Consider the following 27,744-nt stretch of genomic DNA (forward strand, 5'->3'; position numbering starts at 1 on the left):
AATGGTAAACAAAATGTCTCTCAGGCCACACACAACCCAATGGGCCACATGTGACTTTGAGTTACCCTCCACTGTTGCAAGGGGAATCCCCACGCAAAGTGCAGAGGTGTATGAACATGAGAAAAAGGGTGTTTTTAACCTCAAAGAAGATTGTTTAAACTTTGCATGATGTGTGCTTATATGCATATGTGCAAAGTGTTCTTGTTTTATCTAAAGCACTGTGTTACTAATATTTCTGTTTAGTTTTTGATTAAAGAAGTGATTTGTGGCTTTTTTTGGGGGGGCATCTCATTTGTCAAATGGCAAAGTGGGAAAGATATACAGTTGTCTTCATCTGTCAGTCTTAGTGAGTTATTACTACAGATTGAATTGTACTAGAGATATTTGACAAAGAACATTTGACAGCTTGATTGATTTGAGGCGGCATAATGGTGCAATTGCTACTACTTTGAAAAAGAAAATAGAGAACTTCACTGGACAAATATAACTAATTTGAGAACTGACTTAATACTTCAACTGGTATACAGTGCACATATTTGATTAGTCTATTTTAGTCTGAGAATAAACTGCCTATAATACACTTGCTATTTTAATAATAACAACCAGAAAGGGTACAACTTGTGGCCATTGTGATGGGTGGTTACATTATACAGTACTTTAGATATAGAGGGACTTTGAATGGAACTGAAGCGTTGCTGTCCATTAAGATAGATGATCACAGTTAGGGGAATGTTAGCCCAATATTTACTATAATGAGGAGTTATTGTACATTTATTGTCTATAGCTGCTTTTTCTTCCTGAAGAAATTGCTTTATAAACTACATAGTGTGGCAAAGCTCTGGCTGTGTCCTGAGGGTTCTGTATTTCTGGCAGACAGTGTTTGCCTCAGAGGCTCGCTGTGACCTTCCATGCAGTCTCTTCTTTTCTAGAGGCAAGGGCCACAGCCTACTGAGCCATACTCACCATAGGCTAATCCACAGTTTGGGGTGAAAACCCCTTCAGAGTCCTGGTCTCTCAGGCAGACCCTAACCCAGGCCTGCCCAGCACTCCAGGTTCTGGCCCAGGGACCCTAAGGCAGCAGCAACAGACAAGGTTTCTTCTACTCCGTGTGGATCTTACTTCCTGGGTCAGTCCCCAAATGATCCCTCCCAGTACCTTTCCTCTGGTACCTGAACAAGCTTGTCCTGCTCCTCCATGGCACTCTACCTTACTTGCAGATCTTAGCTCTCACTTGGAAAACCTCTCCCTCTCAGATATTGGGTTATTTTGCCCTCCCTGAAGGGAGGGCTTGTTTATAAGGCCTCCCTTCAGGGAGGGCAGAATAGCCCATCAGGCCTTAAGGGGCTTCAGGTACACTGATTAGCCTGCTGGTTCTGGCAAGCTCTTAATTGGCCCCAAGTGCCTGCCTGATCATGCAGCCCTACATAAACTGTGCAACCAGGGCCCAGTATGCCTTCCCTCCATTAGAATGCAGCAGCCAGCTGTACAATAGGTAATACTAAAGTGAGCACTGATTAACCATCTCCGGAGTAGAATGCAGAAGTTAAGGAACAAGTATAGATGTACACAATTTAGTACAAAAACAACTTTGGGACTGGAATTGAAGGTCAGCACAAGGGAAATGCTATGAGTTTTTGCATTAATTATGTAAAACCACCTCGAAAGCCTTCCACTCACATATAATCTATTAGGCACCAAAACAAGCCATGTGACCATCGTTTCCAGTCACTTTGTAGAATACTACCATGCAATATGAATAGCATTGTAGTGGAAGTGATAGTCACAGGGCTAACTCAATTGTGATACATCCATAGGCAGAATTATATCCGTATAATCTGTTGAATAACAAATATTTTTGAACCATCTAAAGCCCTCATTCTAAGCTGCTGTAAATTGATGTATTTGTCCGGTAGTCAGTAGAGTTACACTGACTTTCAGCAGCTAAAGATCTGGCCCTAAATGTCTGTTTTGATATTTTGGGCTAGAAAAAGGGACACTATGAATGGTTGGCCCTACGGTAGTGTACACCCATTTAGTGATATCCCCAAATCCTCTCTCCTCCTTCCTTCCTTGTGAAATGGTTCTGCAACTAAAAGACTTCTATGCCTGCAGGGGAGTGAGCAGAATAGATATGATATGCATCTATAGGCATTCCGCTTCTATTTATCTGTGGTACTTAAGTGGCCCTCCCTTATTACTGTATTTGAGCATCTCACAATCTTAACGTATTTATCCTCACAATGATCCTGTGAAGTAGTGGAGTATTGTTATCCCCCTTGTACAGATAGGGAATTGAGGCACAGAGAGGCTAAATGATGTTCTCAAGGCCATGTAGTAAATCAGTATCAGAATAGGTACTTGAAACAGAGTATTCAAAGTCCTCAGCTAGTACCCTAACCACTGGACCAACCATCCTGACACAGCAGAATAAAAAATACAAAGTAAAGTAAAAATCAGAGGGTAAAATCCTGGGAGTTTTGCCAATGAATGCAGGGCTAGGATTTCACACACTGAATAGGAGTCCCTCTGCCATCATTTGTCAATGTCACTCTTGTATAATAAAATATTATATAAATAATATATTATGATTTGCATAGTAGGTTTAGAGAGGAGATTATTGGGAACTTTCAAACCATTTGGGTGGGCATTGCTCTCATGAATGTTAATGCAACAAGAAGTCCTGTGGCACCTTATAGACCAGTGTTTCCCAATTGATGCTCCGGGGAACTCTGGTGATCCGCGAAGCAAAAGCAAGGGTTCTGCGAAGAGCCGGCACTCCCCCACCCCCTGTTAAAGAAACAGGGCATGGTGAGAACTTTTTTTTTTTTTTTGCTCAACTAAATGCGGCAGGGGCTGTTTTGTTTTGTTTTTTATAAGGCAACTCGAGGGGTTCTGTGGCCAAATAAAATTGGGAAACACTGTTATAGACTAACAGAGCATAAGCTTTCGTGGGAAAAGACCCACTTTGTCAGATGCATGTAGTGGAAATTTCCAGAGGCAGGTATAATTATGCAGGCCAGAATAAGGCTAGAGATAATGAGGTTAATTCAGTCAAGGAGGATGAGGCCCACTTCTAGCAACTGATATGGAGGTGTGAACATGAAGGCTATGTCTACACTCACAGCTTCTTGCGCAAGTACGGCCATTCTTGCGCAAGAATCCGCAGAGCGTCCACACTGCCCGCCTGCTCTTTTGCAAGGAAATTTACAGTACGGCGTGGTAAGAGAGGGCTTCTTGCGCAAGAGCTACGCTCTTTTTTTAACAGGTGTAAGCCCTCTTCCGCAGGAGCTCTTGAGCAAGAGGGCAGTGTGGACGCTCGGCAGGGATTTCTTGCGCAAGAAAGCCCGATGGCTAAAATGGCCATCGGAGCTTTCTTGCGCAAGAGAGCATCCACACTGCCATGGATGCTCTTGCGCAAAAGCACATCTCCCACATGGCAGTGTGGATGTTTTCTTGCGCAAGAAGCCACCAGTGTAGACATAGCCGAAGAGAGGAGAAACTGCTTTTGTACTTGGCTAGCCATTCACAGTCTTTGTTTAATCCTAAACTGATGGTGTCAAATTTGCTTATACTCCAATACATTTGTTAGTCTATAAGGTGCCACAGGACTCGTCACTTTTGCAGATCCAGACTAACATGCCTACCTCTCTGATACATGAATGTTAATGGCTTTCAGGCATATGAATGAAGACTAGACCCCAATATGCCATATGTTTTGTTATTTTCTATGTGAGCTGTAGCAGTTTAGTAGTGTCATTTTGGGACTTTCTCCAAATTGCTTTGAATTTATTGTTGTAGTGGTAGCATTAATAATATGTTAAAAGGGGGGCAATTTTGACTTCAAACCTCATTCTTAGCTACAGTCCATTACACTCCAATGTTTTAAAACATGGAAGCCTCTGATTAGGTGTCCAGTTACCTATTTCAGGTGTCCAAATGAGCATTCAGTATTTTAGGGGCTAATTTTTAGAGTAATTGATCACATCATTTGAAAATTAGTTCTTCATTTGAATTGCCCAAGGCTTATGCTTGGTTTAAAAATAACCTCAGAACACAACATAAAAAGGGGTAGGTTGTAGTCGAGGAAAGGATGTGTCTAAAGAGAAACAGACTTAAAGGAGATGTATGGTAACACAGAGCTACAAATACAAGCGATCTCTGTGAAAGCTGACTTACTTTTTCAGCCCTTTAAAACTCTACTTCTTCCCCCCATTCAATTAATAAAGATGTACTTTCTCCCCAAGTGTTTGGTCAGGTTTTTGAGCTAATTATTTTAGGGCTTGTTTACACTACCTACATCAATGTTGTTACATTGCTCAGGCAGGGCGTGAAAAAAACACCCCTCTGAGCAATGTAAGTTGCATCGACTTAAAGTGTGCCCATACCACATTATGTTGGTGGAAGATGTTCTCTTGCTGATACAACTTCTGCCTCAAGTTGAGGTGGACTAGTTAGCTTGATAGAAGAGCACTTTCCTGCTAGGATAGCACATTTTCAGTACACATGCTGCATCCATGCTACTGCAGAGTGGTAGTGAAGAGAAATCCCTAATAAAACAAACAAACTCCAAAGTATTTCAAACACGCTGGAGAGAAAAATCCCTTCTCAGTTACAAAGGTTTCATTTGCATAATGATTGTAATGGCCCAAACCTTCCAGTTCATCACTTCTCCAGAGTGTCTTTCAGGAAGAATATGGGAAACCAGACTGGAATTTTCACTGTAGAAAGCAAATGAGGGGGGGAAACTCTGAGAATTTCATACTTTATAAAGCTATATAAAAAAGGACAAAGCTCCTCTCCACTCCTCATCTCCTTCCATTTTAAATGCAAATCCTAAACAAATCTGAGATCTTTTCTGCATGCAGCATACTGCTCTCTTTTGCTCCTCCCATGCTTGTTCTTTAAGAAGAATAATTGGAAGCTTTGCAGCAAAGTTTTCATTAGAAATGCCACAACAAGTTCCCTTGTGCTTATCACCTAGTTTTTATACTTGTACCTTTACTGAGAAGGATTGAAAATCAGATGGAAGGGATTATATATAGTGTAGTTCATAATAATATCACCATCTATTGGTTAATCTGAGAATTGCAGCATTGCCTATAGAGTCCAGTGTAATCTTTCTAAACACTGAGAGCAAATGGTAGCCTAGTGTTGATAAATATTAGAAGACTTGAGAAGAAGAGGGGAGACTTGAGATGAAATTGGATTTTTTTAAAAAGATTTTGTTCCAGTGTACTGCGTGTTGACTTTGTGGAAACTTATGGAACTGTTTTCTTGTAGCAATTTGTTTTGTGTATGATTCTATAACAGAAAGATCGTTTTCACTGGGGTATTTCCAGACCAGTGAGGAAGCCATATGGAACAAATATCCTCATAAAAGGACACTTTTCTTTGCATACCACCCTCACTTCTGCCCTGTCTCTGGAGGTGGGTCTGATCTCTTCATTGAGATTGGCCATGAAGGGGAAGTACATCTCTTGTCCCTCCCCAGCCTGGCCCAAATTAGCAGCTATGAGCCCCAACTGGGTACTCCTAGCAGCATGAGAAGATTGGATTTCCTGGGGAAGGAATTATTTCATAGTGTATGTTGCATTTTTCAGAGCTGTGAAATTGCGGGTATTGCCTAATGTTAACGAAAATACTAGTATAATACATACATACATTTTAATATAATATTTGTTTCTTTTCAGTTGCAAATGAGACTGGTGACAAAAATGCACGACCACTTTCAAGATTTTCTCGTAAGTAACCAACTTTTAACTCATTCACTTCTACACCTACTAAGCAGCATTGAAGTGCAGCTCTAGTAAATCTTCATAGTACCTGCCAGTCATGGCATACCATCTTACATTACAATATAGAGTTCTGAAGCCTTAGAGCTCCCTCTGATCTTGCAGGAAGTGTCTGTTACAAGAACACAGTGATTTTTTTTTAATGGAATTCCTCCTTCAGAGCAGGTGAAATGTTAAACCTCTGGGCTACCTTCCTATTTAAAGTTGCTCTTTTGTTATAAAAATGCAGATGTTTGATAATGTTCTGATCCAAAGTCCACTGAAGTCAATGGAAAGACACCCATTAGAGCCTGATCCAAAGCCTGCTAGAGCCAACATAATATTGCAAGAATGCTTTTTAACCAAACCAGTAAGTCTTTCATCATCTCTTGTCATATATACTCAGGCCATGTCTAGACTGCAGGCTTCTTGTGCAAGAAGGTTTTTGCAGAAAAGATCTTCCACAAAAAGATCTTGCGCAAGATCGTGTCCACACTCAAAAGCAAAAGAGAGCGTCCACACTCATTGGACGCTCCCTTGCATAAAAAGCAACCCAGAACCAGTTCTAGCTGGGCTTTAGGTCACCAGTTACTCTTGAGTGCTGTTGCCGGAGCCCTGCAGAGACAAGTGCTTAAAGGGATCCTCCCAGACAGCTGTTTCTCTGTTTCTGCTGCCTGCTTGTGGAACTCTGTTGAGGGACAGCAAAGCTTCAGCAGTGCCTGCTGTGGTTGCCCTGTTCTTTTCGGGGCCGCCACAGCTTTTTTCCTTGGTGTGTGCCATGGAGCTGGAGCTGCCCTATGGAGCTTCCAGCTGCCTACATGTTCCTGCTGGACATGGACTCTGAACTCTTTCTCGTCACCCTCGGTGTGGCTGCAGATGCTCCAGTCTGGCTGCCACACCCCACCATACACAGAAGGCTTGGGAGACTAGAGACCAGTTTGGACTGGTGGAAACAGCTGGTCCTGGAGCAGTGGGACAACCAGAAGTGGCTGCACAACTTTCGCATGCGCAAGGCTGTCTTCCTCGAGCTCTGTGCCTGGCTCGCACCCAGCCTCCAGAGACACGACACCCACCTGCGGCCTGCCATCCCCCTGCAGAAGCAGGTGGCCATCGCCATTTGGAAGCTGGCCACCCCAGACAGCTACTGCTTTGGTGGCCAACCACTTTGAGGTGGAGAAGTCCACCGTCGGGGCCCTCCTAATACAGGTAAGGAGCTCGCAGGCTGCAGTCCCTGCCCACGGCGGGGAGGGTGTTGGATAAGGGGGACCCTTGGGAGAGGGAGGCTGGGGACTATATGGGGTGGAGTGGGGGTGGGGGAAAAGCCCTGGCCCCAGGGGCTTGTGCCGTTCTGCCCTCACACAGCCCTGCTGCTGGGTGGGTGCACAGGCTCATAGGGGGTAGCTCCTGAGGAGTTGGAGGAGGGGCGGCAGAGGGCAGGGGGTTGGGCACCTTCCAAGGGCTCACACGCATCTCTCTCTCAGTCTTTGTTTTGTGTGTTTCTTTGTCTCCTTCTGCAGGTCGTCGGGGCCATCAACTCTCTACTGCTGTGCAGAGTTGTCCGTCTCAAGGATCTGGACGCAGCCATGGCTGGATTTGCTGCTCTGGGGTTCCCCAACTGCAGGGTAGCCATTGACGGCATGCACATCCCCCATCCACATCCTGAACCATCAAGCAGCCCAGTTTATTAATAGAAAGGGCTACTTTTCTGTAGTCCTGCAGGCCCTGGTGGATCACCAGGGCCAATTTACAAATGTTTATGTGGGGTGGTTAGACAGGGCACGTGATGCCAGAGTTTTTAGGAACTCCAGCCTGTGTGCCAAGCTCGAAGTGGGCACCTTTTCCCCCTTCTGGGACTTTGCGGTGGGTGACCAGAACATGCCAGTGCGCATAGTGGGGGATGCAGCATACTCACTCATGCCCTGGCTAATGAAGCCGTATACCAGCCACCTTGATCCCAGCAGGGACCTTTTCAATGCCCACCTAAACCGAGCCCAGATGCAGGTGGAGTGCACCTTCGGGCGCCTCAAGGCATGCTTCCGTTGCCTCCTCACCCACCTGGACGTTGGGGAGCAAAATATCCCTGAGGTGGTGGCAGCATGCTGTGTTCTCCACAATATTGTACAGCGCAAGGGGGAGGCCTTCCTCCCAGGGTGGGGGACAGACACAGGCCACGAGGGCAGAGCGTTTGAACAACCCCATACATCTGCCACCCGCCAGGCCCATCACGCTGGGGTGCGCATCATGGAGGCCCTGAGGGAGAGGTTCTCTCAGGCCCCCCAGAAACTCTCCCCAGGGCCTCCCCAACAGGGGCTTCTGCCTTTCAGCTCTTTCTCTTCCCCCTCTAACTCCCCCACTTGCCCCTTCCTTGACCTCCCAATAAAATACACCTGTTTGCTTTCCAACAAAAGCAGTCTTTATTGATTATACATGAAGAAAAGTTGGGCAGGGGGAGGGGGATCCTGGACTGGGAGGAGTAATGGGACAGTTTGCTGTGCCGCCTCAGGTGCCGGGACCTCTTCGGGGTTGTGTGGGTCTGGGGGCCACAAAGGAATGAGCAGGAGGGGGGGCTAGAGTGGGGTCAAGGTTGGTAGGGGGGCAGGAGGAGGGGCCACAGGCATCACTTGGGGAGAAGGCATGGGTATTGCTAGGGGATGGAGCAGAGGCAAAGCATGGGGAGGGATCTGAGGCAAAGTAGGGTGGGCAGGTGGATGGGCAATGGCTCATCCGTAGGTTCCCTGGACTCTGGCAGGTGGCTGCGGTGGTGTGGCTGGGTCCTCTGTCCTGGCTTGTGTGTTCTCTACAGCCAGACAAGAGGAGAGGCCATCAGTCGTCCTTGCACACACATTCCCTGAGGCTGTGCCCTCCTTTGTGAGCGGCGACTGCAACAGTCCGCTGCCCGCATGAGGGGGATGTCCCGGGTGCTATGTGGTGCCATGTGTGGCCATGTGTGGCCTGCACAGCACGCTCTGTCTCACAGGGGCCCTGACGTGCCCAGAGGACTGTGCTACCCGCTTCCCCCCCACAACAGACACACCCCACCACGGCCAGGCAGGCACGGGCAGTGTCCGGCCACAGTGGGATCCCTCATGGGTGGGAGAGGAGTTGTGAGCAGGCTGGCCCTCCCTAGGGTCTGCATACACAGCTGTGGTTTGCTGGGCTATCAAGTGGGAGAAGCTGCTGCCTCGCATGCATAGGCATGCCTGTGGGCAGCACTCCTGGGTGTGTCTGGGGTTGTGCCTGTGCCCTTTTGGCTAGCCTGCTTCTAGCTGGGTGCACCCCCCCCATCCCCTTGGGGGCAGGATGTGTGTGCCCTCCCCTGAGCCTGGCAGCAGGATCCCGGACGAGTTCAGGGGCTGCCTGCTGTGTCCATGTGCTGCACCCTCCTACTGCACGTGGCTGCATGTGCCCAAACTGCAGCACCATGTGCTGCCCGAGCAGCCCAAACAACACTTGCCCCCAGCTCCCTGTGTGCCTGCCTCCCCCGCCCTGTCCGTGTGTGTGACAACTCACCTGAAGATCCCTCCCAGGACTCTGAGGAGGCCTGGGAGATGTCCTGGTTGGCACTCACTGGCTCCAGGGACAGAGTCACCGTCCCTGGCTCCTGCTGGGGCTGGCCTTGGCCCCCCGTCTCATCATCTGGGGCAACCTCCGGGCGAGCAGCAATTGGGGTGTCAAGGCTGGAGTCCACCACGATGGGGGGTGGAGGGGAAGATGTCTCCCCTCCCCCCAAGATGTAATGGAGCTCCTGATAATAGGGGCAGGTGTGGGGTCCTGCCCCTGAGTGCATGCTGCGCTCAGTGGCCCTGAGATACCCTGACGGAGTTCTTTCACCTTTGCCCAGACCTGCTCCATGGTCTGGGCAGGGTTACCTCGCTCAGCCAGGGATACAGCCATACGCAAAAAACCTGTGGGTTCCAATGCTTGGCCCAGGGATCCTGGAGCGACTCCTCCTCACTCCACAATTCCAGAAGGGTCACTATCTCTGGGCCAGACCAGATCAGGGCGCACCTTTTTGTCCCCCTGCAGGGGGAGGTTGCTTCCTAGAAAGGCCAGGGGTGGGTCTCGGGGCGCTTACTGCTTTGCCATTTCTGGAGCGAGACAGAGCCACATGGTTCAGGGACCTGCTCTCTGCACCTTCCTTGTCTAGGGTGCCTGAAGCTTTAAGAGGGGCCAGCAGACAGGAACTATAGATTTCTGATTACCTTGGGTGGAGTGGCCAAGAGGCCATCTGTTTTTTTTCCTGGATGCCATTTCTTGTGCAAAAACCCTGTTGCTCATCCACACACGCCTTTTTGCGCAAGAACTCTTGTGCAAAAAGGAATTATTCCTCATAGAAAGAGGAATACCTACACTGCAAAAACTCCTTTGTTCTGTTGATTTACTTGCGCAAAATCGTGCTTGAGATGTGGAAGCTCCACGAATTTTTGCACAAAAACGGCCATTTTTGCGCAAAAACTCTATTGTGTAGTTGTAGCCTCAGAGTTTATGATAACACAAACACACAAAACAAAAACTTGATATGAATCCCAAACAAAAACATTTTTTAGTTGATGGAATAACTTCCTTGGAATACTAGGAGAATTTTAATCACATAGGTGTGACACTGACATTCAGCCAACCTGTGTATGACCGATAATTTAATAAGAGGCACTGAAATGTTTAGACAATCTATCTGTATGTGAATTTCAAAGAGATGCATTACACCAGCAATCATTAACCCATTTATTTGTAATAATAGAAATCAAGGGTAGAATCCAAGTATATTTGTCTGGTTTTATCTGTATCTTGTTAGGAATTTAACTAGATTAGTTTGTAGATGCTAATTCCCCTTCATGTCTTAATTGCTTTATATTATGCATGTGGTTCAGTTAACCTTAAGATCAAAGATGCAAGATACTATAGGAAACTAATAATACTATCTGCATTGTCTTCAGCTTAAGTATTTATGCTATAATAAAGCACTGGCTAATTGCCTTACATGAATCATAGAATATTAGAATTGGAAAGAACCTCAAGAGGTCATCAATTCTAATTTCCTGCCCTCACTGCAGGACCAAGCACTATCTAGACCACCCCTGACAGGTATTTGTCTAACCTGCTCTTAAAAATCTCCAGTGATGGAGATTCTACAACCTCCCTAGAGGCAATTTATTCTAGTGCTTAACTACCCTGACAGTTAGGAAGTTTTTCTTAATGTCCAACCTCAACCTCTCTTGCTGCAATTTAAGCCCATTGCTTCTTGAATGAATGCATTACTTTACCTGTTTATGCACAGGAAATAGAAGATTAGCTTCGAAGCAGTGGTCCACGAATCATTGCCTTTTCTTCCTTAGAGGAAAGTCCTGCTGTGAGAAGAGGCTTGTTAGCTTGCTAGAGAGTTTTAAAAGAAAGCCCTGGACCTGATTCTGCCCTTTCATGTCTGCTTAAAGCTTAACAGAGAAAAGTCCAAGCATAAGACTGAGGTCTCCAGGTTTACTCTGGATCATCCTGGAATTCTCATGGAAGAATTTATAAATAGATTCTGCACTTGGACTGCCAATTGGACTCTAACCTTTTAAACTTGTTCCAGAAAAAGTTTTACAAATCCGCAGTCCCACCATCTGTACTATGAAACTAATCTAAGGATTTTATCCAATATTTGTATCTATATTGATCTTTTCACCACTTGCAACTTTTTCCCTTTTATTATTAAACCTTTAGTTTTAGTTATTAAAGAATTGGCATCAGCATGATTATTGTTCAAAATTTCAGAGTCATATTGACATGAGATTAAGTGTCCGGTCCTTTGGGATTGGTGAACCTCATGAATAGTGAATCAGGTTTATTCATGTAAGGCAATAGGTGAATCAGTAATTCCTCGCTATATTGAACTTTGGCTGGCTAGGTGGGAGTCATGAGCTGGAATGCTTGGGAACTGTATTTTTTTTCTGTGGTATACTACAAAAGCTGTTTTGTTACTGGTTTGATTAATCCAGTTATAGAATAAAACACAATTTTTTGGAATTGTCTGTCCTGTCTCTTGCAGTCTGCCCTAAGTGTGGCATTCTCAGTGTGGTCCATCTGTTCATGATGGACTGTTTAAAGCTTGATGGGACAAAGAACTGAAAAATAGAATGGAGATGATTATATGGCCTAATGGGAATATTCCATATCCACTACATATAATTTTATGCTGCTGTGTGATTATTAATAAGGTCCATCATTTAGCAACATTTAACATACAGGGGCAAGCACAACCCTTAGTATGGGTAACACCTTCAGAAAACCGATCTCTTACTCAGTTTTTTTTTCTTTTAAAACTTTTGCTAGCTTAGCATATAGAGCACACACTGAATGTGCCAAACCTGTCTTTGCTCATGCAAATAAGCACCCGAGAACACAAAGCTTAAGTGTCAATTTAAAAAAGAAATACATCTGAATTTTAAGGTCACTTACATGCATGTTGGTTGGAGTGTATTTTCTTTTATTGTGCTCAATAAGGGAATGCCATTCTGCAGTGCAATATTCCCACTCTGTCACATGAGGGCACTCAAAGCATATTGTACACTGTGTAGATGAACCATGTAACAAAATCATATCAAATGTATAGATTTAGAGAGATTGCTACGTATTCAGAAAAGCTTGCAGGCTAAACTGAAGAAAGAAAATAATTAATTGTTCTGGCCTGTCACTCTGATTTCAGATTTATTCTTCCCAAATCTGTGGACAACAGAGCTTTAAGTTAGCAAATGGTAATGAAACTACAAAGAAAAGCAGATGAAAACATGGAAGTTTGAGAGAGAAGTTCAAAAAATGTCTTTTTGTTCTTGATGATTGGTAAAAAGGCATGCTCTGGGATTTAGATTATTATCCAAATACCACCGGAGGCTGAGCTTTGTGTTAAGGGGATATCATTTATTTAGGCTGCACTATTTTGTTACTACTGGGGCCAGCATAAGTTATGACAGTTGGGGCTGAGCTGGCACTTCAATATAAAACTAGACATCAATAATAACATGATTTATGAAGCCAAGAATGGTTGTGTATAAAACATTGGCTTAACCTCAGGAAAACTGGGGTCTGTTCCTGTTCTGCCATAGTTTTGGACAAATCAATCAGGCCACATGTTTAGTGATGTCACCCACTGAATTTAATTCTCTAACCCAGCTCATGACTTTCAGGTAAGTTCCATGAATAGGAGCGTCTGATGCAATCACTGGCTTCCTTACCCTGTTAGGTGAGCTTTGTAGTTCCCAAGGCCACTTACTGGCTCTTGTAGAATAATATTAATAAACCATAGTCAGTAACTCAGTTTAGTTCTTTTGGACAATAGTCATAGTGACATCAAATGGGGTCCGGGTAAATTAGTTAAAGGGGTGAAAAAGACCCTTTTGGTAGAAGTTTGAGCTTATTATTTAGTAGCTATGCTCCAGTTACAAAGACTCAACCAGTTTGGTGATAATTATCCCTCATTAGCAGTAGTGTAAGGCAATGACTTCTACAAGGATATGAAGGAAACCTAGAGCTAGAACAGTTAGCAAAAATAGAGAGATCTATCATGCAGGAATTGTCTGTGTCTGCTGCAGGATCAGGTGGACCCAAATGTTCTAGAGAGGTAGTAATAACACTATAATTCATCTCACATTTCCTGACTGGTGCCATATTTTAAATGAACTCACAGAGCAGTCCAGAAAAAAAATCTTAGCTGGGTGGTATAAAAATCAGTGTTTTCAAGGACTGTGAATTGAAGAACAACTGAAATAATGTGGGGTTGTTACAGATGGGTTCAAAGCAGCAACTTTAGTCATGTTTAGATTCAGCTTTTTATATCAGCTCTGGAAGTGTGGATCTGGATCTGCAATTTCTCAGATTTGGGGGATGTTCAAATGTAGGCTTTGAGTTCAGGACCTATGCATAACAGAGGAAAAACAAATAAGGCCACTGACCACCTGCATCTGGCCAGAAAATTGTGACTTTTTTCTGTTTAGACACAGAATCTGGCCCTGATGATAACCTTTTCATGGCCTTCAGAGCTGATTAGTGAAATGCATATGTAGAAATGTAAGCTGCATACAAACTGAGCGGTCTTTAATTTGTACACCGTGAAACAATCCAACTGCTTAGCAATACAGTCCTTTGTGAACTTATCACCCATTCTCTGCATTAACTACTGGTTGAATGCAGTGTCTTTTTAAAAGAACTTCACAAGACTGGTCCTAGTTATCTGAGAGATTGCCTCTCTTTCTCTTTGACCAGGACCTAGCACAACAGCCATGACAAAGCTGACAATGAATAGAGAGAGACAGAGTACCTTTTCTAGGAGCTAGACCTATGTACACAATGAATATACTACTGTAAGAGAGAGAGGTGATCACTAACCATACCACATTTAGAATAAAGGGTGTGTTTTTTTTTAATTAGTCAGTGCTGGCCTAACTCTGCTCCCATTTTAAGTCAATGGTAAAATTTCCATTGATTTCAAAGGGAGCAGAGTTGGGCCAACACACAGTGTGCTTTTTAAAAATTCCACCCTGCATGTACAACCCTAGTTAGTGCCTCAGTGTAACTTTTCCCTCAGTATGTTCTTCAGGCTTGCACACAGCTAGATACAAGATACTCACTATCCAAAGACATACCACCTTGTCCAGCCCCACATTTCTCTTACAGGCTTTGATGCAAGAACAACAAGGAAAAATTGTCTAAATGCTTGGGGAGAGTGGTAGGGCCCAGATGCTATAAATATATGTACCTACGTAGTTAAGCATGCAGTATAACAATGTTAGTGGAGTACATGAACCTCTGCCAGTCAGATTTATGACTGGTATCATCTATTTGTGATAATATTGCTTTCACAACTAACTCTGTAGTGTGATCTTTCATAGCAATGCAATGCTTATCTGATGTACAATGAAGGAAAAGAAGGCAAAACATTTTCTAATGAAGAACTTACACTTGTGAACAGATTGAAATGAAAGAGGAGTTAAGTTATATTTGTTCTAAAAGTACTAAAATTGGCACTGTTTGAAAATGTCAAGTCTCATTTTATGGAGGGATGTTTGGCACTCAGCTACTATTGGGAAGTTGTTGCTTATTGCTGCAATAGTTGGTATCTCAGCATGCCATCTTTGTTACAAAGTAGTGTTGCACCATCAGGCTTTGAACAGTTGTGTTTGTGGCTATAGGGAGTTAAATCCATAAGGCTTAACTTTCAGCATTTCAGACAGCTGAAAGATTCCGACAGATGTCTGCCCATGAAGAGCCATAGGGGAAAACAACCCTTTGCTGTCTGCAGTTCACCTAAGCCTAATTGTTTATGTATAATGAATAGCCTGAGCAGTCAATTAGAGCATTTCATGGCATTTCATGGCATTTCATCACTCTAGTGAAGTGAATTAGATTTGTTTTAATGGTTGGCTTACTCCAACAATGTTGATCTTGATAGAAATTCATCAGACTCTAGAGTTTCTAATCCTAGATATAAACAGCAAGAGATGGATTCCTACCACTGGCAGGCAGCTTTAGAAAGAAAGGAAACAATGTGCAGTAAATTTTAGCAACTTTTATTTTTCCAGCTGTTGTTTAAATGTTTCTGGTTTTAATAAGTTTCTTCTCTCATAATTCAGTTTCCCCTTCTTTTTGGAGCTGTTTATTAAGCTGTTGTTTTTCTTGTTCTACTAGATTGCTATGAAAGTGATTTGTAATGTAAAGTTCAACACTGAGTTTCTGCGGGCTCATGTAGGAGAGAAGGAACTGGAGGCCAAACTCTGTTCATGAAAACACAGTTGAATTTTCAGATCTGCAATGTCCAGTGCTAGAGACAAGTGATTTAATGAAGAACTATAGGCTAGGCATGTTTGAGGGGCAGTGTGATCTAGTGAATAGAGTGCTGGACTGGGACTCAGGACACTTGGGTTTTATTCCAGGCCCTTCATCTGGCCTGACATGTCACCTTAGGCACCAATGGCAATTAGATGGCTAGTACCCTTTGAAAATTGGGATAGTTAGGTGCCTACCCATGCTAGAACTCATTGTGCTAGGTGCCATGCAGGGACAGAACAAAAAGGCAGTCTCCGCTCCAAAGAGCTTATAATTGAAGCATCCGTTTTCCTCTTCAGATGATAGCATGGGATGAGACTTGTCCGATGAAGAATTTTCAGATTGGAGAGGGCCCAAGTGATTTTCTCAGTGGGTGCCTGCCACACATCCCTGATTCTGGGAGCGCCCCTCCCCCCTCCCTGAGCAGTCATGATTGCAGAAGGATATTGCTCTGGCTTTAGCGAGATTATATCCTAGGAAGTTGTGTGTCGTGCTGACTGACAAACTCATGGGTCGGGGAGCTCCCCTGGGTAAACTGACAAATCTGAGCCAAAGAACGGAGGGAGGAGGGGAGGGTGTTGTTCTTCCTGTCAGGCTCTTATCTTCTGAACTAGTTGCCACAGATTGAGCCTGATACCACTTTTCCTGGGTGAAAACAGCATACATCTTTGATAAGACAAATAACGACAAAGCATAACTGTGTCATCCTCTGTATGCAGGAACAGATGCCATTAATATTAATACTGTATTTCCCTGTGACATTCTCTTGGAAGATAGAGAGGCAAGAGTGCTGTATTCAATCTTTTACTATCCACTTTATGTATTATAGTGACAGACAGTCAGGACTAATTAAGAACTGCTAGTTGTCATGTGCTTTTTAGTCCGTGATTGCTGGACAATTTGCTTCTGAATGGCAGAGGAATGCTTGGAAATTTACAAAGCAGTACCGTATAAGTGAGTCGTAAACTTTAGTATGAACCCTACTTCTCAGATTTTAATTTTGCATGTAGCTTCAAGCCTCTGGAGCAAGGTCAGAAGCAGTTTTGATATTATGAGGAGGGTTTTTTTTTATGCTATGAAATCCAGTAGGGCTAATCCTTCATCATTATAGTGTGATGCTTGTTGGCAGTATTATAGCTAATTTCAGTTATAAACCACTCTACTTAGGTTTGCTAACTAAGCCATAAGTATTCTATGCTATCTGAAATTTGCCACATAACAGGTTTTTGGCATGGTAATAGATATAAGATTTTCAAAAGTGTCTACGTAAGTTAGAAGAACAAGCTAGTTAGGCATTTTTAAAGATTTCATCCATAGTTTTGTCCAAGTTTTTTAAAATTGTACTCAATTTTGTTTTAACTGACAAGATCTGACATAGGGAAATGCTATGCCTTGAAATCTTTTTCTTGATTTTTAAATGTCTTGATGTGAATTTCATGTTGGTGAAAAACTGACAAATCTGGAAATGAAAGAGATGATCAAATTATATTGTTTTAAGAAGCAGATGCTGCATTTAACTAAGATTGCTAATGGAAATTTTTAATATACAAGGTTTTGTTGTTGAAAAAGGACCTTTTTAAAAATAATTAAACTTTTTGCAAAACACAGTGGCCATTTAAGGGATGGTGGAATGTCATAATATTTTCACTTTTTATTGTTTACCAAAAGGCCTAATTGTAGCATGTTTAGGTGCGTCATTCCCTTATTTGGCATTCTGTGCAATGTAGAGATGAAGTAGGAATGTTGCCATCGGCCATATGCCAGCATAAAAGCTGAACATAAAAATTTCATCAAAAAGGAATTTTGAAAAAAATATTTAATGAAACTTTAGTGAAAAATAGTTTCTCTCCAGCTCTAATCATAATGCATTTAATTGAGAACATTCCTTTAAACGTGGCATACACTGAAGCAGCTCAGCTACACTTTTTTTTTTCTCTTGCCATCTGGGGATTCACATGTACTTTTGGTTTTGATAAGAACTGGAAGGGTGAAACCCTCTCCCATATACACAGTGGGAGAGAAGTCATACACTACTTCAGCTATTTTTTTAGGGTTTTGGGTGGCAGTGAAGTGGGTGGATAGCAGACCAATGTGTATTGAGAATCCTATGTGATGCCTATGCTCTCATATCTGAGACATTCTGGTAACAAAGATTGATTAGTGCTTGATCTAGTAATATTTTTTTCTCCCCCCGCCTTCCCCCCCGAATATAAACATACAGCTCCAAACACATGAGCATCAGTTGGCAATAACATAACTTGTGGTTTTTTCTCCACACTGGTGAAAAATCAGCTTTGCACACTGATGAATTCATTTTCTTTCTGTCTCTAGGGTCAAAGTCACAAAACTGCCTGTGGAACACCCTTATTGGTGGGCTTACCGGTAATCTCAAAGAAAAGCAGAAGCCAACCATCATTCATGATCCTAGGACTCCAGAGGAAATCTTAGCAGATGAGCTGCCACCAGTGGACAGTCCAGATGCATTAGTGAAAACATCATTCAGGTTTGATGGACATAAACATATGTTACTTCTCCTTGAATAGGTCTCTTAAGTTAGGTGACTGTATTGTGGGTTTGATTAAAGAAGGCAATACAGTGATACCTTCTGCTGTGTGGTGTGTCTTTGTATTGAATAGGATTGAAGAAAGAGGGTCATATGTATGGTTGTTCAAGTTGCTGACTTTCATTTCTCAGACTCTGTTGACCTCATTACAAGATTATAGGCTAGACAGATATAATGCAATAGAAAGTCAACATTGTCTATGGAGAGAATTTGTTGCTTTTGAAGATTGGTTTGGTGTCAGGTGAATCTGTTGTACTGGTGAAGCCTTGCACTTCATAGACAGATAAAATACTGTACTGAGAGAGAAGCAAACCGAGTCTTTTGTCTGTTGATCTGAAGCCTTGAAAACTATATGGCGTTCATGTATTTTGTCAAGGAGTAGGATTCCTGGAAAGGGAACGGTATGCTGATGACTTATGCTGTCATAAATGTAAGATACTTACATTATTGTACTTCCTTCCAACTTGCTTATTCATGTGAGTGTTCATTTGGCAACCATTTCTTTGAAGCATCTTTTGTTGACTATAGTTTTCCTAACCAAATACATTAAAATAGAATAGTGGTACCTGTGGGTAGATAGTTGATAGAAATTTCAGAATCTCATGCCAAGTGCACAGCAGTACCTAACAATGTTTATTTTTCTTCTGGAGCTTTGTTTTTAAATTGTTCTCTATTACAGCTATTACATATTTGTACAGACTGGTACTGCTTTTGGTATGGTGCAATGTCTCTGTGGGCAAAGCCTGTGGTTTTAATTATACTCCATGGTATAAACTGACATTGATCTTGGTAAACACTGTTTTTAGCATGCCTGTTAAAGCCCTCTGCCCAAGTACTGATCTCAGACAGCCTGCCAGGATTGCCTGATAACTTGAATAATCCTTTTTCATGTCAGTTTTTCCTTGATGTAATTCTGTCATGAGGTAGTGATGCATGTTGAATGTTTCAGACTCTGGAGCTACCTTTTGTGATTTAAAAATATTTCAAACAAAGTTAGCCTAATTTTGTCTTTGGTATTTAAAAATCAATTGTCAAACCAAGATCCCATAAACACATGCACACACCTCTCTCACACTCTCACTAACAGGAAATCATGGTTAACTGCAACCCTTACACTTCTGTAACTCATATTATTCTAATTATTTTTAAAATATTTTTAGAATTACTGATTCTCAAATGGTGTGATCTGATTATATGATTGGGGTGTTTCTTAGTGTATGCATGATCCCAGGTACAATAATTAAAGAGATGACGAGTTGGAGAATGTAGTTCAGATACAAAGCTCTCCAAATGTTGTGTAAATGGTTTTATAGATGTCAGAACAATGCTAATTTGTCCCTGGGTGTAGTTACTTTACCATGTGGTGTTGTATTTAGCCTGCCATAAAATTAAATCCAACCTTTCCAGTATCATTTGACATATTCACATGTACTTTCTTTTAAGCAGAAGTGGAGGTTTGGTGCTAAATATACCTGTGTGTGACTGTAGTAGTTGAAAACAAAAAGATAGTGGATAACATTCTAGTCTCATTGAAGCCAGTGGTAAAACTCAATTACTTAAATGTACCCAGGACTTCATCTGTTAAATGTATTACGTGGACAGGAAATTTTGATTATTACCAAGTTGCACTTAGAGTGATGGCATGGGGCAGGGAGGTAATTATCATAATCATATATTTAATTTATGTTCCATGGACTTGTTTCAAAGGTGCTGTGAAAATAGAACTACAATGAGAACAATGTGATGACAAGATATATGTCAAATCAACTCTGAAAATATCATGGTGGTGACACAGAGAGGAAGTAAAAAAAGCTTAATAAAGAATTAATAAGTATTTCTGATATTTTATATTCATTGGTGTGGTGTTAATACTGTGTTGTAGTATATAGAGAATTATTTACTTAAGCATATAGCTTTCACAAATCACTGTGCCGTGGTATATGTTCAGAATAAAGTTGCTGAATTAACTTTTGTGGGTTAAAATCCTTCAGGGGGCTCAACATTTATCAGTGGGTGCCAGCACCTTCTAGGGTTCACTCTTGTTTGTGATTCGTCAGGTGTCTCGTTATGCAGGGTGTGTCTGGTGGCTGATGGATAACTAGCAAATATGAGATTCTTTTCCTTTGGTCTTGAACCACACACAAGAGGAGACCCAGGGAGAGAGAAAGCTCTCTTGCCATTTAGGGGAGGAAATGTGCTTCAACAGTTGTTCAGTCTAGGCACACTTGACTAGAAGGTTGGTGGCTGTAGCAGGCTTTATGAAAGGGAATGCCATGTTACTGTTAACATTCCAACTCCCATTGGAGTCAAAGGCAGGCTTTCCATTGACTTCAATGGGAGCAGGAGCCGGCCTTGTAATGTAGCGTGACTATTCTAACCAATAACATACATTAACTCTCCTAGCAGTTGAACCACCAATGTCAGTGAGCAGAGAGCAATACATGGCCATCCCATCTCATTCAGATGTAGTTAAAAGAAGATGTCTCTCCCTGTGTCAAATGAGTCGCATTTCCTTCTGGTGGCTGCTATCTTTCGTGTAAATATGTACCTACCTCAGATTAAAATTCCAAGTACCCCTCTCACACTGGATTCTGTCTCGTTGCAGATACAGTGCTCATTGTTATGTAGCATGGAAAATTAGTGAGTGCTGTGGCTTGATTTTGCTTCACAACAATCATCTTCTTGAATCTGTACCTGTGTGTGCAGGCTCACGTATACAGTATATGATAGAGTATGAAATGTATTTGACAGTGGTTGTATCTTTATGCACAGGAACATTGGACAATGGTTATCAGGCTTTTTTCAATGGCATAATAAGGCCCCAGAGGGCCCTGGTGAAACAGTAGGTTAGGAGTCCTCCTTCTAGGGCTGGGGACTTGCTCCCACTCTATCCCCATAACTCCTTCCCCTGGAACTGCTCAACTCAACCACAAAGGGACCTGGGGCCTCTGTAACACCTTCAGTCCCAGCCTGTGTTTTCTGGAGGACCTCCTTACTTTTGAACTGCAGATGCAGTGAGAGCCCAGAGTGAGGTGGCTGCTGGGGCAGGGGGCTGCAGCCCCAATAGCATTGGCAGTGCTACCAAGGGCTGCTCAGTGCCTGAGCTGTGTTGCTGCACTTGTACCCATGCCATGGTCGGGAGTGGCTGGGAATAAGGTGGGAGCACTTTTTGCTCATCAGAGCCCCTGGAGAGGGGGCACAAGTGCTTCCCCGGAAGCCTGGCTGGCTGGGGGGCTACTTCCTACTCTTCAGATCCCCCAGGGAAGGGACAGAAGCACTGTGCTGCTAGCCTAACACTAACCATCTTATGGGTGGGATGTGGGACAGTCTATGCTGGGTCTACAGTCTCGTGGGTCCTAGCACAACTGTGCCACTTGCACCTTAGTAGCTTAGTAGCTGCTGAGATCTTCCTCATGCATACACTTGCCTATATTGATCACTTTTTAGTACCTCTAGAAAGAGTCATTCCTGGGAGTCACTTGTGAAGCACTTTGGACTGATGAGAATTCAAAGTCTCACATTCAGATCTGGGCATTATCTGCTGTTTCCATTGTGAGCAACTGCAGGTGCAGCAAATAGCGATCCACAGAGGAAGGTGGCTTTTCTTGTTGGAGAAGTTGCCTTCTCTTCTTTGATGTTGTTGTTGTATACTTGTGTTTTTTAGATGCTAGATGAATTATTGATAATAAGGAAAGCCCAGTGTTGTCACTATAAATATACACCTCAAAAGACCTATGTTGAGGATCAGTTCAGATGGAGTGAGGGTCTCTAAGACCAAGCTGTCCCTCCCTCGTGTACTGAGTAACCCTACCTCCAAAACAGAAAGAAGAATTCTATTTCTTCCTCCTCTTTGTGCAAGGCAAGCAAGCTTTATGATACCATCGACATGTTTTGTTAGTCTATAAAGTGCTACCAGACCATTTTTTTCCCTGTAACAGACTAACTCGGCTACCCCCTGAAGCTTCAAATCTTGGAAAACCCAAAGCTTTCCTGCTTCAGGGGCCAACCACAGCCATTCTCACAGGCTTTCTTCTCTACCGTATGGCTGATCCTCTTCATCCTTTATAACCATGTTTGTGTGTGTCAGGCACATTTGTTTCTCAGCCACTTAATTGTTCCTGATTTGGCTTCATACCGCCACGGACCTAACACTTGAAAAGGGATTAAGTGGGCTTTAGTACTATGTGCTTGACTCTAGTTTTGCCCAGTGGTTAATTAGTAATGAAAGAGGTGCTGGGGCACAAGCAGTTTTTTATTTTATAACTGATATGGTAAGCCCAGAGGAGCTGGGGCTCTGAACTGTCACGCCGAGAGATGCCAGGACTCAGGCCTGGCAAGCCCCAGAACAAATTAAGCCCAGGTATATACACACCAAACAGCAGGAGGGCCACTATACCATTATACTTCTAAGTCTGGGCATTGATTCTGGTACAAATATACAACAGGTTTGATCTACAAATCCCTGCACATCACTCAGATGTTAAGCTCCAATACGGAGGGTGGAAGAGCAGGAAACGGATGGATACAAACTAGATTAATACGTAGCACCGTCCCTGAACTCAGTAGTATTTCTCAAGACCTTGCACGCCCACTCTCTTACTTGCACGTGTAGAGTAAAAAAGGGCGCGAGTGAGGGAGAGTGCAACAGCCATGAGCTTACATGTGATCCTTATCCTAAGCATGAAGCTAATGCAGCATTTAGCTCTGTACTCTCTTATTAGTCATCATCCCTGCTACCAGGCAGTAATAGCTTGGCAGCTTTGTAGCAGCACTTTCATTAATGCAGGACTGTTTTGCCTCACAATCCCTGTTACTCACCTATTTTATGTTGAATTTGTTACATGCCATTCCATGGATGCCTTGTTCAGAAGGGAGCCTAGTGTGACCCACCAGAGTAAGATGGGACCCAAACAATGGACTGCAAAATAAGGTGTCTGAATTTACTGTGTACAACAGTAGGATTCTTTCAATGTCTTGTAATATATAGCTACTGAGCCAAACCATTGTACTCATAGCAGATATAGAAAACTGTGACGTTTTCCCCCTGTGCCAGTGTAAAGACATGTCTACACAGCAGCGTTATTTCAGAAATAACGTATTGTACATGTACAGAGCAAGCCTCTTATTTCGAAATACATTCAAAATAATGGGCTTCTTACTCAGACTTCAGGAAACCTCATTGTATGAGGAGTAAGGGAAGTTGGGGGGGGGGGGAAGAGTGCTCTATTTCAGGGGGCTGGACTTGATGACCTTCTGAGGTCTCTTCCAGTTCTATGGTTCTATGATTCTATTATTTCAAAATAAGTGCTGTGTAGATGTGCCCAAAGTCGAAATAAGCTATTTTGACTTAAGCCATGCAATTAGTGTAGTTCAAGTTGCATATCTTATATCGAGTTTAGCCCTGCTGTGTAGACGTGCGCTAATGGTATTCTCCTTTTAAGAAGAAATGAGTGGCTGTGTTGTCTAGTGTCTAGGCTGGAAGTGGAACCCAGGCAAGCTGAGTTCTAACCTCAGCTCTGCCACTGACTGCAAGGTGGCAAGTCACTTCAGCTCAGTGTCTCAGTTTCCCCCAACCTGTTTGTTTTAAAAAAGGGAGATCATAACACCTTCTAAAGTGCTGTGAGATCTGTCAATGATGTAAACAAAGAGCTAAGTAGTACTGAAATGGTATGGAGCTATTTTACCCTATTAAATATTAAGACTTTTTTAACCTTCACATCTGAAACAATTTAGGTTGTAGGTTTTCTTACACTTGGCTAATAGCAAGTGTCACAGAGTAACACTGTTGAATTTTAAACATGTCTTAAATTCAAGTAAATTAAATTTCTTAAATTTGAGTAACAAAGGAGGCAACAGAAAATAGAAGCCTGCATAAAACTTGTGTAACAATAGTATGCTATTTTCAGTGCTTTAAAATATCCAGATAGTAGTAATGGAAAATAGGCCTTGCATATATATTTTATGCTGCAGTCCCCCCTCCCCAAGGAGATATAGAGAATAGCCTAAAATCTAATTTGGTAAGGAATAGAATATGAAATTATCGAGGCTCAGACAAGAAACAGAAACATTTCTGCGCAAACAACAAAAATAAATCCAAAACATTAGCTGATGGCTGTGTCTATGCTAAACTTGTGCACCATCTCAATAATATATTGAGTGCTAAAGCACTATACGAGGGGGCATTTAGCTCCAACTATTTTACTTGAATGAATTCTGGGGCCTCTAGCAAGGTTTATACGATAATTCTACTCTGAATTTTCAATATAATGGACCCACATAATTTGATAGTATCTGTCATGTAGCTGGAATGTTCTTGTAAACTACCTGCTGGCAATTCCTAGAAACTGTTTTATGGACTACTCATTTAGAAAACTATCCTGCTCTGAGCATGCACCTCCCTTGGATGTCAAATATACTGCAATATACTGGCTTTGGTTTGCAGTTGTTCATAGAAACTTTTATTTTGATTTCATTCCCGAAGTGTGCACATTCCTGAAGTCTGGGGTTTGAAAGAACTTAAAATGCTCACAATAAAACTCTGTTTTAATAATCACATTTCACTTGGTGTCCATGTAAAGACCACAAATTGACAGAGGATATATCTAAAACCGGGTCCTGTACCTAACTGCTCTTTCAGGCAATCAATCAATGAATCAATCAAATACTTCCTTTTGATCACAAGACTTCATAGCTTAGGCGTCAAGATGGATCTGAGAAGTGTGGAATTTAGGAAAATTGGGATATGGATCCAAATTCTAACCTAACATTACCTGTATCTCTTGCAGAACGTTGTGTGTGTGTGTATATATATATATATATACAGGCAGTCCCCGGGTTACATGGATCCGCCTTACATCAGATCCCTACTTACAAACGGGGTGAGGCAACCCCGCACTAGCTGCTTCCCCCCAGCAGACCAGGGAGACATGAAGCTAGCGCCCCCCCCCCCCCCCCGCAAACCAGGGAGACGCGGAGTGGCTTTTCTCAGCAGATACCTCAGCTTGAGAATAAAGGACTGAGGGAAGTGAGGTGTGGGAGAATAAAACTGAGCTCTGGAGAAATGTTTGGCTAGAGTTTCCCCTACAATATGTAACAGTTCTGACTTACATACAAATTCAACTTAAGAACAAACCTACAGTCCCTATCTTGTACGTAACCCGGGGACTGCCTGTACTGTATATCCCATACTAAGTGTCTGTCTCCTCTCCCCGTAGCTGGTCAGCATATGAGGATAAGAGTCTACTCTAGCTGCCACCTAGAGCAGTTAATCCCTTCATAAAAACAATAAGGATTATGCCTTTAGGTTCTGGGTTCCAACTCTGTCAACCAATTGGTATTGTGATATGTATGCTACTCAAAGTCCATCTTAAAATAAAAAAAAGATTGAAAGTTTATTTTCATCCCTGCTAAGTGAGTGGATCTGTACACGTAGCTGCGATTTCAAAGACAAAGTTAATTGAACATTTTATGTTTCTCAAACATTTTCAAACACAAGGGGAACTCTTTTCATATAACTGCCCAGTAGTATCTGGAACCTGGGTCTAAAAGACATGTTTTATCCTATCCAACTCCTTGTGCCCATTAAAATTAACTCTGCTCTAATTTCTAATAGACTTGCTAGAGTAATGTTCAAACTCAATCTGAAGATGGAAAAGTTGATAAAATTGGATTTTTATTACTGTAAATCTCTTTTGAGGCTACTCCATTTCCTGGATTGTTTTTAATGCTGCTAATAACATGATTATCCAAAATGTCAGCAATACTTTAGTACAATGATTATAGAAAATGTTAATGTAAATACAGTGGCCAGAACCTCAGTTGATTATAAATCAGCTCCCGTGAAGTCAGCTGAATTATTGCTGTGTTGATTTACACCAGCTAGGGCTCTGGCCCAGTGTTACTAAGTATAGCTCCTAGACTGAAATGTTTATGTTCTTTGCTTAATGTTCTTATTACAAATCTAATAAACCTGCATGAGTTTCTTGCTACATCATTAATGATGTTGGTGACTGTAATATAAATTAATATATTTTGTGTCTTATGCTGCAAGCTTTATAGCTGAGGCGTGCTCATGGGCTTTCATGAAAGCTTTGTGTACGGAGGACTTATAGAATTGAGCCTATAACTACCATGTGCTTCAACTACTTGTGTGTTTTGTGCTAAGATAATGTTGATCCAACTATATCTGTACAGTAGAGCCAAAAAGTGCATTTCTTTTTATACGCTGGGGTTGGAAAGCAATGTATTGTAATGCAGTCTTTAGTTCAGATCCTCAAAGATATTTAGGCACCTAACTTCCAATGATTTTAGTGTCTCTCAAGGTTTGTATAGTTTTGTAAAGTTCTTTTGTGCTTCTTATCATACTTTCTTGTATCATGCAGTATATCTTGAGTAACTGCATTATCATAACAAGAGAAGGCCAGTGGATTATGGAACTACTCTCATGTCATGCATGGAACTCTCATAGACATCAGTGTAGTAAATGGTCCTTCATTTCACACTGAAGTGGATAATAGCTCTATTAGGCATTTTTTAAACCTTTATTTTACTCTCCTGAATTGGTGTACATGCCAGTTCAAATTTGTCACTCCATGTATTTAATGCAATTTGCAGCAGTAGCAAAACAAATGGCTAGATGTTCCGAATAGCATAAACTGATTGCATGTGTTTCTCCAGGGTTCACTTTCAGAATGGGGTGCCAGGATTTTTACACCACTCACATTTACAGTAATGGGAGTTGTGTAGCTAATTCACCACCCTAAGAGCAAACTCCTAGTCTCTGATCTGCACTGCAGTTCCTTATTGCATAGCCTCACTCAGATGCTGCATGGAACTCCGACTGACGTCAATATGCAGTAGAGGTCCGCAGTGCAGATCCAAGAGTGGGATTTTTCCCTAGAGAAATTACCCATCTGTGTTTCAAAACAACCAGAGAAAAGTTAAATGTGTGATTCTATGTAAATTGCATATGTTGTGAATTGAATCTTCCATGGAGAAGTCTATTAAAATGCAAGCTTCATCACCCAGTCATCTAAGGAAATTGGCTCTGAGTTCACAGCTCATATTAAGATTGAAAATAAGAATCTCATGGAAATCGTGCAGTTTATTGAATCTAATTTAAATGTGTCTGAACAAATCATTTCTAGGCTGCATGGGAGTGGTGAGGGGAATAGCTATGGACCAGTACATAAAAAAATCAGAAAGAACTTTTCATTGGGGCATGTCCTTAGATGGATGTTTCACAACTTGGGTGTTGGACTTCGCAAAATCAGGATAGCCTTACAATCTATGAGTAATTCTGAGTTCATTTCCTGTATCGGTTTGGCACTCCATGAAAATTTTTGTTAACTTGGATGACTGCTAGTAGCTTCTGCACAAACCTATTTCCCGAAGACCCCATTATGTCTCCTGTTATTTCAAAAACATATTGTTTAACAAATATTTTCTCTGAGAAAGTGCAACATGGCCAACATCTATCTCCATTTATGTTGATTTCAATGGAGAACTCTGAAATGCTGTGTCTCATGGCTTGGAAAATGGCCAGATACCCCTCTCTACTGTGCAAATGAGTGGCTCAAGTGATAGAGAAGATAAGCACACTTTCTTTTTTAACCT

General features: G+C 42.3%; 1 protein-coding gene across 4 annotated transcripts in view; it reads left to right on the top strand.

Moving 5' to 3' along the window:
- Positions 1-27,744, top strand: part of PDE1C (phosphodiesterase 1C) — a 442,200-nt gene that overhangs the window by 43,299 nt on the left and 371,157 nt on the right. For all 4 annotated transcript variants that reach the window (XM_075921776.1, XM_006124030.3, XM_075921778.1 and 1 more), the window contains exons 2-3: positions 5,691-5,741; positions 17,898-18,069. In XM_075921776.1, the coding sequence (XP_075777891.1) occupies positions 5,691-5,741; positions 17,898-18,069 (223 nt within the window). The remainder of the gene's footprint in view (positions 1-5,690; positions 5,742-17,897; positions 18,070-27,744) is intronic.

This window comes from Pelodiscus sinensis, chromosome 2 (assembly GCF_049634645.1).
Source record: "Pelodiscus sinensis isolate JC-2024 chromosome 2, ASM4963464v1, whole genome shotgun sequence".
In the NCBI taxonomy this organism is placed as follows: domain Eukaryota; kingdom Metazoa; phylum Chordata; order Testudines; family Trionychidae; genus Pelodiscus; species Pelodiscus sinensis.